General features: G+C 38.0%; 1 protein-coding gene across 2 annotated transcripts in view; it reads left to right on the top strand.

The window, feature by feature from the left end:
* Positions 1 to 753: 753 nt before the first annotated feature.
* LOC122885835 (glypican-6-like) overlaps positions 754 to 16,472 on the top strand; it is a 92,882-nt gene continuing 77,163 nt past the window's right edge. For both annotated transcript variants that reach the window (XM_044217529.1, XM_044217528.1), the window contains exon 1: positions 754 to 1,272. In XM_044217529.1, the coding sequence (XP_044073464.1) occupies positions 1,122 to 1,272 (151 nt within the window). In that variant the 5' untranslated portion in view covers positions 754 to 1,121. The remainder of the gene's footprint in view (positions 1,273 to 16,472) is intronic.

The following is a 16,472-nucleotide window of genomic DNA, read 5'->3' as shown; positions in this document are numbered from 1 at the left end:
TTTTAAAATGTGGTATCACATACCAATAGGAATCCTTTGCACAGTCATGGCAGCCACGTTAATCCACTGTTGATCTACCCTGAGATCAAGCTGTTCCAAAATCAATAAAGCCATGAAAGCTTGCCTTCTGGTCTTCATCACATCTTTTACATCCTCTAGTTAATACAGTTTGATACCGTGCTGCTGGTGTTTCGCTTTGCTGTCAGATGAATGTGAAAAAAGCTGTCACCATTTACATTTTCTGAATTCAGTAAAATCCCCATCACTGGAACACAACCACAGTAAAGGATGGTTAAGTGTTTCAAATCACGTTTAGAAACAGAAAATAGAAGACAGATAAACCATATTTAACATTTCAAAAAATATTTAAATATATTATTTAAAAAAACACTAAAATATTATAATTTAAAAATTATTAATACAATTACAAAAATTCCGGTTACCTTATTACATCACTGATACTCTCAAATTGCGCTATAGGGTTTTAGAAATTTACTGTGATAGTCCATTTAAAGCTGTAGGCCTATGGTGTGTATACTGTAGCTGATAAAATTTCACAAAAATTGCTTTTTGTAAAACCTAACAGATTTTTTATTATATCCCATACTTCACCTACCTATGCATTTTTTTCTCATTTATTTATATATCTCTACAGCATCTCGGTTGGTAGATGCCGACATGCAGCTCCCACTAAAATGGATGAGGCTGGATTCCACTCCATATTTTGTGTGCCGCTTTGCTTTGCCAGTATATCTGATCTGAGCACAGCGCGCTCCCCCTCCACACAGCATTTCCACTTCAACACAGCGACCAGCGGTTTCGTCTGCTGAGCGAAGTTGAGCCAACACGCCGGGAAACGCGCTGCTTGGATTCATGTGGCACCTCCATGCTCGCGGTCCTCTTTTCTGCGGCATCGGGGGACTTTTAATCATTGTCGGTTGCGATAGAAACCCTTTCTACTTTAGGAAATGTGTTTGTAGACACTAATAGTTGAGTTGCAACCATTAAACGCCCGGCCAATCAGCCATTAAGTACCTGCGGATCCACTGCAGGGGAGTTTTACCAGCAAGCGGGATACTGCAGATAACCTCAAACAATAAGGATCTTCCTAGAAGTGAACAATGCTCAGACTAGAGACTATCATCTGCACTTTTTCTGTGCTGTCTGTTGCAGCAAGAGCAGATTTTAAGGCACGGAACTGCAGCGAGGTGAAGGAGGCTTGTATCGGGAAAGGCTTCAGCTTCGCACATGTTCCTCTTCAGGAGATCCCAGGTAAGGTTGGACTGATTGCGAGCCGTCAATTAGGGTCACGACCTGCCAAACAGAGCCGTATAAATAGCCTCGGGAATAAACAACGGCCTGCATTTAATGTTAAGCTCTGGATGGAAAAGTTAATTCATGATGCAAAGTCACTCCTTTTACTGTAGGTGTTTAAAGCGGGTTGTAGTCTGTGCTGCAGGGTAGCCTGCATCAGACTAGCCTAATCGGTTATACATCACCTCAACCACCTGTCACTCACTAAGTTGCTGCGAGTCTAATAACTGGCCTAAGTTTTAAACCGCAGACAACGGATTTAGTAGCCTACTTAATTATCAAAATAGTCCCAATTGACCTGACCAGATGAGCAGCCTCCTGCACCTTACAGCATGCCTCAGTGAAGTGACAGGCCCGCTGTTGTCAGGAAAACCACTCATTTAAAACGCCTGAACACACAACCGGCAGTTTATGTGAGCTGGTTTACTGATTAGTAAATTCATGCTGCGATAATATTATCCAATCAGCCAGCATTAATACAGAATGTGAGAGAGAGTCTCCCAGGCAGCTGTATCAGCAGACGTATCCGACTGTGTTAACCAAGCAGAGATAATGAATGGTCAACTCTGCACATTAACTCCTGTCCTGAGAAGTGATAAGTGATTAGGTGAAGTGGGACTGCTGGCTCTTGCAGTACTTCAGTAACATTCCATAACCATGAGTGACTCAATATACATAATTTCAGCCATTATCCTTTGCAGCAATTATTTTCAAATACCATACCCTGAATGTCAATATTTTATAAATCTGTAAATAAATTCTTAAATAGTACAGAATTTGTGTTATGATTTTACAAAAGTTCAATTAGTCATATACTTGGCATGTTGTTATTATGTAAATATGTCTGCATTTGAATAAATGTAATTAAGAATAATAGGTGGGGGTTTTTTTTTTTGGTTTTTTTTTACTCCTGCAGAGTTGTCTCTCCAGGTCACCACTGTTATGCTTCAGGGCCAATGATTCTCTCTATAAAGCAGGAAATCTGGCACAAGTAAAAGGCTGCATATTTGATAACAGGCACACCTGTTCAGAGATGGGTCGAATAACTAACTGATTAAATCCTTTGGATCCATGTCGCTGACGTCACAACTAATCTCCTAAATGAGTGAAAAATTCAATCTCTCTCATCTCTGAATGATGTCACCCTCAATAAATGTCTTTTGATCTGGTCTTTTGAATGAGTCATAACCTTACATGTCTATTGGAGAGACAACGCGTTATCAACACCTCAACAAATTCACACAGTGATGGGCATAACATCATCCTATCAACAAAAAAAAAGAAGTATCTACTGTAAATTGTTTCAAGTATCTGAAGCAGAAATACATCTTCACTATTTAAACTTTGGAGAATCATATCATTTTGAGCTGATTTTTTTATTTTTTATTTCATCTCATGGATGACACTTTACTTGTTGTGTATTATTTCCATTGAGTCTATTGAAAATAGAGTAGTTGCTTCGATTTAGTGGTTTATCTTTTGGATAAATTTGAATTATTGAAGTATGTAGTTTCTCTAGTTAAAGTACACTTAAGTAAACAAAGTTCTACAACAAGTAGAATTACTGTATAGTTAAATGGTCTATGAAGGATAAAAAGATTATAATACATAATGGTATAATAGTTTGGGATTTAGGCATTTTACTGATAGATTACTACATAACATAAACACTGCACACACACATTTGTGTAGCCTTTTTATATTCATTATTTTCATGTAACAGGTTTGTAATATGAGCTGTTTAGGAGGTAGCAGTAAAGGGGTTAAGAGCATCCATGTGGCAGATGGGGAGCTTCTTCAGTGATGACATTACTTTGGAGTTGATATTCCAGTACTTGTAGATTAGTTGGTCCTTGTGGGACTTGGCGTAGAGTGGCTCTTAAAGCATCCCGTATAGCTTATTGTTTCTGTCAGTCTTACAGCTGCCATCACACTCTATTAACTCACTGATGATTTGGCAAAAACTTCAAACTTCATGTTACTGAGTCACCTCTGCAAATTATGCTTTCACTGCTTCTACATACTGTACATTTAAATTACTGCTCTTTGCTGTTCAATTTCTTGAAATCTGTCATTGCGGATGTGTGTGCTCTCGCTGCTTTTGATGTAAGATGCCATGTTAGACATCAAACTAGACATAAAATACTAGATTTCTCTTATCAAGTTACATATATGCCACATTTTTTGACGTACATTATCTGTTTAAAGTCAATCCCGTTAGACTATTGTTAAATTCTTAATGACATTTATGTCATTAAGAGCTAGCCTTTTTCAGATTTAAAAGTTTATTAAAATGAGTTGTTGCCTTTTTCACATTCTAATCATACTATATGTTTTTTGGCCAGTATGAGGCTCTCATTACAACCATTACAAATATAATGGAGAAATAGGAGCCGTGTATTATTGCAGGAGTATTGTGCTCAGCTCCACTTGTTGGTGTTGGTGGGTCAAATGCTCAGCCACTGCTACAGTATGTTTTTTCATGGAGCTAAAAATGAAAAGCTTAGAATCATAGATTTTTTTTCTGGTGTTTGGTCAAAGAGAAGGAACCAGGTCAGGTGGAATGACAGCATTGGAGTCAGTATTATTGGCAGAAATGTTATGATCCAAAGCCTAAAGGCTCAGTTGGTACAGTAATTCCACAAGACTTAGGCAATGCTTCGAACCTGCTGACCAGGCCAGGCTGGAGGCGGTCAACAGCTACATTGCAAAGGCATTTTAAACCACGGAAGCACAAACTTGTGAAGTGCTCTAAAAGTCTTTTGAGTGTTTCACACTTTTAAAAACACCCAAAGCATCTCCCTCTCCAAAGCAGACTTCTATCTATTTAATTCAACCTTTAACAAATTCATACAATTTTAGCCTCTTAAATTCACTTCTTCATTGCTCTGGCCTGCACTCAGTCTTGCCCCTGCTGTCTCAGTTTCCTCTCAGTGGGTTACCCAACGTCTGAGACAAGATGGGAAGATATGGAAAGTGAGTCACACAGCAGACTGCTGGATTCAATGGAACTTCTTAGCATGTCATATTCTGTGCTATCGTTTGACGTCCAGCTCTGTTTACTCCCAGCCAGGAGATGGAGATGAGACAGAAATAACGGTGCTGATATTTTATGTGATACTTGGCCGCCTGCACAACGAGGCAAATGATCTCTGCTGAAGCGTGTAATGTGCACGGTTCTCTACTGTCATGTAATGGGATGGAGAGGATTAAAAAGGGCTAAATGGGAGTGCCTGCAGAGGGAATGGCCAGGTGACTTTGTTAGCCCCCGCAGCATACGCCAGTATTACTGTGATGTATTGTCAGATTATTGTGACCTTCCTGTCAGTCACACATGTGGAGATAGATCTGGGAGTGAAGTCCTGAGAGGGATCATCGCTTTTTCTGGGTTTACGGTGCGTTTATGCTTTTACATTTCACTTTGCAAACATCAAAATATATTTTATATATGGAAAAAAAATTATCAGATTGGTCTTTTGGGATTGGCGGTTATTTTTTGAGTTTGTACATGGTGGTACTAGTATTTGAGGCTGCATTCTGCTATGTAATGTGGTGTGACTGTGTCCTATTGAGAAACAGAGGGGGGCACTATCAGGGGAGAAGAATCCAAACAATCATCATTTTTCCCGCGGCAGAGGGGATTTCTCAAACGCTGCCTCTATCTCAGCATCATCAATCATGCTCATGAATTCCAAAATGGCCTCATGATGAGCTCTCTCTGCGGGTGTTCCCTCTGAGAGCTGTAGGAAACATTGTCTTGCAAGTGTTTTAGGGTTTCAGCATTGGAAGCAGAACATCACAACACTCAAATCATATCAAAAAGCTTAAGGAGGGGAATGTTTGATAGGATCTATGAAGGATACATTTTTATATATACTTTAAGTTTCTTACTATGAGCTGCAGGTTCCTACATGAACACAAACTTTTCTGCTGAGGTTTGAACAGTTTTCTTTACTTCACATGTGAGGTTTCTGTATTTGTGGTTTTGCCATTACTTTGCTCACTGGTTTGAAGTGGACAGGGCTCAGCCGGATAGAGGTGATGCCACGTACTTCTGAGCACCAATGAGAGTTTAGCAGCATTTTAACTATAAACAACTTTGCAACTTTAACTGTAAAGTACAGTATGTAGTCATGAATATTTAATGTTATTGAGAAAATTGAAACCAAGTTTTCAAGGGCTTTAAACCATATTGTGAAGCTAATGTGCAGTTTTTGTTGACCTTATGTGTCATCTTGAGGCTGGATTATACTGGACTTCATTATATTGATATTTCTTTACATACATGAACAGGTGTATTTAATGAACTGTTGGTAATGCACATTTTCTTCCATTTTTCTTCTGGGTTTTTTTGTGCATACAGTTTTGCTCTTTTGTTATATGTTGGCTTTAATTCAGCCGATATTCACAGTATGTCTGTCACTGTCAGTTGTATACAAGCCTTTTGATTTGTTTTAAATGTGGTATTGAAGTGGACTACTCGCACGATCCCCTTCATAAATCCATGCAATTATCTTTATCTCTTATTATCTATTTTGTTTGATTTAAAAGTCCAAAACCCAAGTTATTTTATCCTGTCATTCTGGATCCTACAGTCTATGTAGCAACGTTTCTGTTTTAGCTCTCAAAGGGAAGGTATCTTCAGATGTGAATTTTGATGTTTGGGTTTAGAAAAGGAGGGAAACTTGTCAGGGTTACTGTTTGTTTTTGGGTTTTTTTTGTTGTTTTTTTGTTTTTTTTCAAACACCAAAAGTAGTTTCTGGATAATATTTCTAAACCGTATTCCTGTCTATGACCAAAGCTTTCTGTTTATTCTGTGTGTGGCCTTCAGCAGGGTTTATGTCCAACTTCCTGTTGCTCGTAACCCTGGTTGCTAAAATGTTAATCCAGCCTACACATTTAAAACCAGAAGGGATTTTATTATGCAGTTTGGCAGTTATTAACAATGCTGTTTGTTTGGCTAATTTACAGTGCATATTATGTGCATGAGGAAATCATTATTCAGATATTTTCAGTGGAATTTCATTTGTTTCAATATAGCAACAAAGCGTGCTTCTTTAGTGCAATTCCTGAATACATTAAGAGCGGAAACAAAGACATATGAAAGAGACGCTGAGTTATTGAAGCTTGACCAAATACTTTAAGCCTGACGTGCCTTGTTTATACCGCTGATAAGCAGCTGTTGTCATATAGGTTACTGAAGGAATGATGCTGCGAATGCAGCCATGAAGAATTAATGTTTGTCAAACTCATTTGAGATAAATCGACTGTGGAAAACAAGGAAATGGATTGAAGTGATTCTCCTGAGACGACGTGGCAATAGCTGTTTTTAATGGTTTAAGAAACATTTGAAATGTGAAAGAATGAGTGCTCCTGCTGTCAACAAGACAATGAATAGATGATATTTTGATCTATTAGTTCCTGTCAACAGCTGTCCAATTAAATTCGAACCTGGAGCCACTGAGAAAGAGAGCTTTTTCATTCTTCATTTAAGAAGCTGGCATAAACACATTTCCACTAGTCACTGATCCTATCCTTTTCTTTTCTTTTTTTTTTTTTTTTTACTTTTGACCAGTATAGACTACACATACTGCATGCTACATGCCTGATTTATTACAAAAATAGAAGCATTCAACTCCTTTTGGTAGGTTACATCTTATTATAGTCTCTCTCAACCAAATTCAGTTAATGCAGTGGACATCATTCTGTTCACATACTACCGAGCTCGAAATGGACTTAATTTCCTCAAGCTGAAGTGGAAGGTAGTTGAGAGGTGTTACCTTGGATACATTGTGAGATTCAGTGTCATTTTTTTTCTCGCCCACAAATGCCAAATCATAAAATGCCACCAGGGTTATGTTGTTCTGTATGCGTAAGATTATCAGGTGGCATTACTGTTTGGACATTTTTGGCACATATCTCTTACTTGATATCTGACTACCTTGTCTGATTTGTATGTATTTATTTGTTTTTACGAATTGTTTACATACTTTGCAGTAGTTGACAAAATCTCTTGTCGAAGTCTCTTTTCAAGCCCTCCACGTATCATCACCGACTTTCAGAAAACAATCCTCAGGATCAATGTGCGTTTCTTCACTGACACAAGGATAAAATTTTGGCTCTTTCCCCGACACCTCATCTGACTGTCAAAACCAAGCCATCGTGAAACAAAGCCCCCTCAAATGCCTGCTAGCTGTCATTGGATCTATCTTTAGCCACACGTCTACCACTCCTCTCTTGTTGACAACATCTGACTAGACATGATGTGCAATTGGAGAGGATGTTTGCCTTTACACTTCTCCTGAGGATGGTTCAGTGTGGTGTGTTTCAGCACACTGCCGTGGGGAACTGTGTGATGTGCAGTTGAGTTGTGTCCTCTCCCTTTCAGTTAAGCAGTCTGCTAGACTAGAGGACACTTACACTGTAACAAGGTATCAGGGCTGTTAATGCCCAGTGTCTGTAAACTAAGCAGTAAATGCTGATTGAAAGGTAAATGATCAGTGCAGGTCTCAAAGCCCTCTGGGTCTCCAAAAAGCCACCAGCTGCTACCTGTAGTGCAGTCCTCTGCCATGCTCCACTTAGCAACTTGACGCAGGAGAGAGTGGCTTGGCTGCTCTCGTCTCATTCTCAGGGGCTTCTAGGCGTGCTGCCCATGTGGATCAAGTATCCACACCAGCCTTCTCATGCCTCCACTAGGCTTTTTTTATTACATGCTCCTCAATAAATATCAAAGCCAGACATAGTGCTACGTATGCTGATTATGCGGTGCTTGTCATTCCTAAATGTGCTGCACATGGCGTTTAGGAAATCCATACATTAATCTTAGCTGTAATGATATTAGACCTTGCAGAAGGGTACTATATAGCACATGAATATTCCACAGCTATTACCCCGAGGTCAAACATATTGTACTTTTTGGTTGTATATTTATTTTCTGAGGGCATTGCCTCGGTACGATGTAATGTAGGACTTAAACAAACATTTGTCATTATCAATTAATCTGCTGATTATTTTCTCAATTAATCGTTTCATCTGTAAAATGTCAGAAGATAATAAATACACTTCACACTTTCCCAGAGCCCAAGGTGACATATTCAAATGTTTGTTTCATCTGACCAACAGTCCAAAACTGAAAAACTTTACTATCATATATGACAAAGAAAAGGAGCAAATCCTCACATTTGACAAGCTGGAGGCAGAAAATGTTTGGCATTTTTGCTTTTTGACTGAAACTGAAATAATTAAATATCAAAATAGTTACCCATTCATTTTCTGTAGATTGAGTAAATGATTAGTCTAAAAATGTGGTCTTCAGTGGAATTCAATCACTTTTTACTTGTATGGTTGTCTCATCTGTACTAGAATACCCAGAATTTTCATCTTTGAACCCAAGGGAGTAGGTATTCATAGACAGTTTTGTGTTCAAATGTCACAGTGAAGCCCAGTTTTGGGAACAATCAACTTGAAAACAAAATATATTGTCTAGGAAACCTATTTCTCTACAACAATTTCTTCAGACCCTCTTAAAAATGTTTCTTCTGCAGTGATGGAGGGCAGTTATGCATTTATATTTCTCTCCTCAAAGAAATATTTTTTTTTTTTTATCGTACATTTAAAAATATTTCAATATGAAACACCATACCGTTGAGTCAACACTTGGCTGTTTTATCATGCAGACAGCCTTGCACATGGCATGTTGCAGTGGAATATCTCAACATATTCAAAAAAGAAATACTGACAATTTGCTAGGAGTATGAAACTGTTCCAACATCTTTATTCCTGTCCTTTTTCCCTTCACGCTGAGTCTCCTGAGGATGAAGAATACCATCATACCATTGTACTGTGCTGCTTTTATTGTAGACTGTTTTATGTCAGTGAGAATTCATTTCCTCTTGAACCTGTCCTCATTCACCCAAGGACATATACTCCTCTGTATCAGCATCCCCCAGTTATTTAAAACACGAGCATGCCTTTCATTATGACTTCTGACATGACCCAAAATGTGATAGGAATAATGTCATTCAATTTTGATTGATGCGAGTTCTAACTTGAGCGAGAAACTTGGCTATTCTGTACACAAAATCCTCTAGAGACATTATTAAAAGTGAAAAAGGAAAGACTGTGTGGAATAGACAGATTTATAGATCCATGCTGGTGTTCATATGCATTGAATTTCATCCTCATATACTGAAGTTCCTGAGGATACAATCTCGTTTCTACATGTAGTTTTCTTGTCAAAGTCTGATTATCAATCAGAGGGCATGTTTCAGTGTGCTATAGAGTGAGGGGTGAAACAGAAATGGTGAATGTCTACTACATTCAAACAATGTACATTAAGTGCCTTGGATGTCTGAAAGCATGTGACATTGAGGGAATATGATGAGTGTTAGATAGAACAATGATTTACAGCAACCTCTGGCTAACCTCTTGATTTATTTTCAACAAGGAGGTGAAACGAGTGAGGGATCTTGGTCTATATAGGGTCAGATATGAGGTTCTTATAGTGTATTTCTATTTGTGAAGCCAGAAAATAACTTGCAAATTCACACACTATATCCGCTCACGTACTTCCTTGCAGTTGGACTAATTAATTTGGTCATGCATTTGTTCACTCATTCATAGTTATTCTGTCGAAGCATACGTCATGAGACATCACAGTTGGCCAGCATCATTCATTTGCTTCCTCTCTACAATAGTGTTAAAAGGTGTGTGCTGTTTTGTGTTTGTTTCCATGCTATGGATTCAATCATGTTTTGTGGCTAAAATAACTCTAGTCACACAGAAGCCAGCATGAATCTCTTTTGCTCAGATTTTGCAACAAGATATTTATCAGGGAAAACATCCACTGAGAATCGCTTGAACCCATTAGCTACAGTAGAATCCCTAAAGAAGTTGTCTATAGGATAACATGAATGAGCAGCACTGCATTTTGGATTTGAAATGAGTGCAATATTTTGTGTGCAGCTGTGACTGTTTGAAGGTCTATCCTGTTGCTCATCTGGCACGGTTGGGAATTGGAGTAGCCTTGAATAGGCTTTGACAGCATTTTTCTTGGGTTAGACTAACCTAAGCAAAAGTCAACTGAGCCATTTCAGACCACAGTGAGCTAATCAAAATGTAATAAAATTGCTTTATTCCACTTGCTTTCGTGTATATGTTTACCTGTTTTGAGAATTTAATTCAAACAAGTGATTGTCTTTGCTGAAATAAGGTAAATAAATCCCATATCATCAAGATGATTGATGACAAGGCAAAAATGCATTGAATTATATAAACATGCCTATGTGAGGGTAATTCATTTTCATGCCTGTATCACCTCTAGCACCAATGAAGCAGTAAATAGGAACATTTTCAGAGCTTGAATAATGGTAGATAAAATGCATGATGGCAACATGGGGTTTGGTAGGAAAAAATGGGCAGATACTTGGACTTACTCTCTTTCCAGAATATTCAAAGTAAAGTGAGTGTGTTGTTGTGTACGGAGACAAGCTATGACTAACCCCTGACTAAAATGTTAGCAAGTTTTTTGGCTAATTTATTGTTGGCTAAAATGAGGCAAAGATGTCTAGAGTTTTTGTTGACTAAAAATTGACCAAAAATATAAAGGAATTGGAAAGATTGTGTTGGACTATATCTTATAAAAAGGCTACCTGAATTCAGATGACTTTGCAGTTGCCTTTTGGTGATGAAGTGATGCGACAAGGAAGAAGAAACTGTACTGACACTAGGAATGTTGATCTCATTAGAACTGAGGGTGGCTTCAAGTGTGAATCCCTAAAAGGTTTGTCAGTAGGGAAACATGGGACACAGCAGATGACAGAGCACCAATGCTGTGAGTCTCTTTGACCAGGTACACTGATGAATACTTGGCCTACCTACCTATGGCAGGTATACGCGCAGGAACTCGGACACTTAATTCTCCAAGCTGACTCATAAGTTGAGTTTGTAAAAGATGTACTTTCCATAATGTCTTCATATAGACTGAAAAAATGATTGCGCTTGACAGAGCATATTACAGGCAACATAACTATTTCTAAAGTCATGTTATAATTTTACTGGGGACATTTGTTGGGTCTCTGTAAATAATATAAAGAGTATAGTCTAAACCTGCTCTATAGGAAAACTGCAATGAGATAACTTTTGTTATTAATTGGCACTATATAAATATAAGTGAATTGAAAGTGTTGACTAATGGTGATTGCATCCTCCCTATAGTCGCCCTCCGAACAAATATCTTATAACAGTCAGTGCATTTACAGCCTGTGAACAGCCCACACCGTCATGATGATGATCATAGTAGCCAAATAGCATTAATGTTTAATGATGTTAAAAAAGTGAAAATACTTGCATACAAAGTTGAGTTTTGTAACTAACTTTATTTATTTATTTTAAGGCTGACTCTTAGAGGGCTGGGCTTAGGTGCAAGGCTGCGTGATCGGAAAGAAGACAGTTAAATGGGACTTTAACTAGGAACAATTATGTGTTTTTAATATATGTAGTTCTGAAATGGTAATTTTACATCACTCATTATTGTGGATGGGGGAGCAGTGAAAACTTTGGAGTTTGGGTATTAAAATCAAATCAGACAGCTCTTTTTCACTGACACAGAACTTACATATGTGTCACTTGAGCAATTACAAAAATAGAGGGGTTTTGAAAGGCACCGGTGGAGGTGTTCATTGAATGTTCTTAACAATTAATGACAACAGATGCATGAAAGACATCACTGGCTTCTACAAATGAATAAGTAAATGAACATAAAACATACAAGCAACAGTATATCTAAAACAGAGACAGAAAAACTACTTCAACTCTATTATATAGGATTATTACACAAACAGATTCCCTCAGCTTGATGCCAGCAGATGAACATCGAGAAGCTTCACATGTGAAAACTTGAATACTTAACTGTGGTGAAGGATGAGGAAAGGGTTACCATTACATCCAACAAAGGCAATCCTGTTCGTACGGTATGTGCAGTCCATAAAAAAAATCAATGCCTGAATTCTACTATTAAATAGCATGTATTGTAAAATGTGAGCACATCTCAGCAGGAAGAAGGTAGAATTTAAATATCTTTTCAGCACTTCATCAGCAGTGATAATAAGCTAGCTGATTTGACTGACACTCCATTTGATTACAGACATGGGAGTGACATGAAGTAATTGCGACTTATGATGACATCTTGGTGTTAATAAATTGCTGAGTGCATGCATAAACCTCTCTCATTAAAACTCATGTTACATTTTTCACAGTGTTGGTGCATGGTTAGCACTAGTGACATAACATTAGTATGCATTGAATCTGCTGCTTGTTTTGTTATTGATATGTTAATGTGAGTAGGATCTGCTGCTCTGTATGCATGTTAAACATGATTTGGTGCTGTGGCTCAATGCAAACTGAAGTTGTGCATCCTCCTGTTAGCCCTGAACAAATAAAGGACAGGGAATGGATTAGTACAGTGAGGTTAGGCTGGGACAAGTCTCTTTGTTTCTCCCTCACAGTCCTCTAAATCCTGAATGACTCGCCAAAGGCCAGCTTTGATACAAGGCTATTAGTGGAAAATAATTCCCCCTCAGCTGCTTAAGTACGGCTTGCTCAGGATCACAGACAACTTCAGGTGGAAATCATACCTGGTACCATACCAGCAAAAAACAAAAAGCCCATCTCTATAAGACTTGGCTCAGTGCAGATCTTATTCGTAAAAAAAAACAAAAAAAACAAGACATTTACCTGAAGAACACTTTTGTTTTCACAAGTGTTTCCACAAACCCTTTGCAACTCTCATGGGTTAGGCGATAGGAAAGCAGATTTTTATTTAATTTAATTTTTTTAAATCTATGCACTTATCCAAAGTACTGTGACGTTACAAAGAAAAGTCAGTGTCTGTGTAAGTGAGACAGAAGGAGGGAGAGAGAAGCATTACTTTGACAATTTAGCCACGCCAACAAGCTGTGAAATGTTTCACCTCTGCCCAAAGCTACTGCTATAACTGTACAGTACACTTAAATGGTAGAAAATACAGGACTGTATCAGTGCCAATTTACAGCTTATTTGAAAAAACCTGCTGAGTTCCATAGAAATGCTAACAATGGAACTGTATTCTGTACTGTATACTCACGGCACAGCAGAATTTTCTATCCCTCTTCCCAAAGCCATGAACCAGCAACATATTGTATGTGTATTGTCTCCAATATTGCAGACCAGAGCTAGTGTTCACAAGTGTGAATTTTGACTTATTATGGCTTAAGTTTTGATTAAGAACATACTGGGCATACAAATGGTGGATAAGCAGTTAATGCCTCAGGACTGGTTTTAAAAGTTCCATTATATATTTGGATTCTTTGCATGATACTATTGTGAATGCAGTGAGAAGCAAATGACAATTCAGTCACTCTAGAAATGTTGCAAAAAATAATGTTTCAAACTAGAGAAGGCCAATAATAATCAAATATATAGGTCCTGGCAGTCCAAGAAAGTGGGCGCAAATGTGCCTGTTAAAAATACTAAAATCAAATCTTTTACAACGTTCATAATGACATACTATGTGGAACAAATATTTTTCATATATTAAATGAACACAGAATTAAAACAAATCAGAATTTTGTTTTTTCGTTTTTAATTACAAATTACAGATTATCCGATGATACATGGACCGAACTATTACATTTCCAATGATTTTAAAAACCATTTTGTTGAGTGTGAGTAGGATTGTTTTGTCATTCACATCAGTAATTTTGAACAGGCACCTTCTTTGACTGCCAGGATCTATTTGGCGCATGGGCAGAACGGATCAGGCAGCCGGTACGGATCAGGCACTGACCGACCTTCGCCACACCCCACAGCCTATCGTGTCATGTCAACAAATTAAGCATCTCAAATTGATGACGTGAGCGGCCACTAGCTTCATCTTGTCATTTCAACCTGTGTGATGCAGGAGGTTGTGCCATAGACCTGCCGTCAACCCCGAGGTCGATGAAATGTTTACAGGGTAGTTCAGTTTGTCATTAAGCTCTGTATATTACAATAATATTCCTATAATATCTCTGTCTGGACTCAGAACACGGCACAGTTTAGTAACTTACAGTGAACTTGATATACTGTACTACTTAAAATACCACATTCTAGCATGTCATTTCTAATTTTACTTTAAAAGATTCATATAGTAACTTATAATTTAGCTGTGGTATTTACACCTAGTGTACCTCATGGTGTTATCTTAATTTATCATATATTAACAGATGATCTTTTATAGCTACTCAACAGTGAGTTCATGATAATTTGGTTTCGATATTTTCTTCTTTTACTATTTGTTTACCACCGAGAAGCTGGAGGCCATGCAAGGCAATTATCCACAGTCATCTGCAAAATGGCAACAACATCATCACTTCAGAATCAACGAGAGTGCACAACGCAGATCAGACTTGATCAATAAAAATTTAAAAAAATACTTTTTAAAACTAGCAAAAAAAATACCATTCTCAATCAATCTGACTACAGTATGAAAAAGCAGTCCCATCCTTTACACTAAGATTAGCAGAACAGTTTGCAGCCACAAATCCACCACACTAAACTAGTTTCTCCGTTACTCTTGCAAATGCAGAAAAACACAACAAAACACAAATTAAAAAAATAATTTAAAACAAATGTTCTGCATTTCTACACCACCTAACCTGATTTATGGTAACAATAGAGGATAATTTCCAAAACATAAAATAAACATTTTTGTATAGGCCCTACTCAATCTTACAGTTAGATGAATAATGAGACATTATGAGATTGTGTGTTCCTCACTTTGTTGAATGTAACTTCATGGCTCATAAAATCCCATTTGAGCCAGTTGTGATGAAGCAGGGTTGGATGGAGAACATACTGGACAGGGGGTGCGTGCTCTAATAAAAGTTTGGGAAACACTATTCTAGGTTAGTCCGCTGTTGTGTGGGGCGAGGCAGAGAGTGGGACGGCAGACTAGCCTGAGATATTAACAGTAACTGGACAAAATCAGAGAGAAAGTAGTGGTAAAATAAAAGGTGGGTAAACTATAAATGTCTGCTTGCTTAACTGTCCGATAAACTCATAAAAAGGTGAGTAGTCCCTATGTTGCATTTGAAAAAGGTGGGTAAACTGAGTTTATGTGCGTTTACCCTCCACTATATCCCAAATAATAAATAAAATCAACAGGGCTAATTCAAAGTATGGATAGCCAGAGTCGACTCTTTACTCCTTCGCTAGCGTCCCATCTCTACAGCTGAATCCTATTTTCAGTCCATGATCACAGTCAGGCTAAATGGTATGTTTCTCAATTTTTGTAAACAATCAGACTCCTGTGTGATTGACAGCCAAAGCATGCTGTGGCAAAGGATCAGCGACGGGTTTGACTGAACAAACTGAAGAGTGGTCCAAAAATGTGTGAATTTTTTACTTGTTTTTGTCAGTTGCTGAAAATAGTGAAACAATCATTGATATAAGCTCCTTAACTATAATCACCTGATTGCAGGGACTGTATGAGGATAAGTTTATTTTTTAAGACAAAGTGGAGTAGCAAAACCATAACTTTGCTCCCCCTAATTGAATAATGGGGATGCATTTGCTCCTCTTGTTCTGTTGCTCAGGTGCCTATGCTGTATAAGCACTGACAGAGTTAAACTTAAAGCACTCTGTAAGCACAAGGGTGCTAAATTCCAACTGAAATTGCGTTTAGTTATCCTTTTTTGCAATCAAAAATAATGGCAGCATGTTTTTATAAATGTATTTTTTTTTATATTCAAGGGAAGAAAAAAAAATTGGGGGGGTTTATCAGAAATGCTCCATTTTGTCTCAGCAGGGTGGAGAAGCGTGTCGGTGTTTGATTGGAACATATTCCATGTGCGCTGTTATGCATTGGTGGAGGTAACAAACTTCAGTCCTCAAGGGGGGATATAGTGCTAATTAGAGCATTTCCATGACCACAGTAATAAACAATCATGGCTTCTGTTTTGTGAATGTGTTTTCAATTGCACTCTTGTCTGATTAAAGACGGGACGAAGTGTCATAAATATGCCAATGCATACGGACATGTTCAGCTAGAGATTTGTCGAACTGGTCAGCCATGGTTGTTTTGAGAGGAAGTGAACCCAAACAGTAGGGGTCAGCTTTCTCCTGTTGTCTCATGCTATAGT

The sequence above is a fragment of the Siniperca chuatsi genome, linkage group LG12, assembly GCF_020085105.1.
Source record: "Siniperca chuatsi isolate FFG_IHB_CAS linkage group LG12, ASM2008510v1, whole genome shotgun sequence".
Taxonomy (NCBI): domain Eukaryota; kingdom Metazoa; phylum Chordata; class Actinopteri; order Centrarchiformes; family Sinipercidae; genus Siniperca; species Siniperca chuatsi.
Note: the sequence above shows the minus strand (reverse complement) of the source record. Positions and strands in the feature narration are given on the sequence as shown.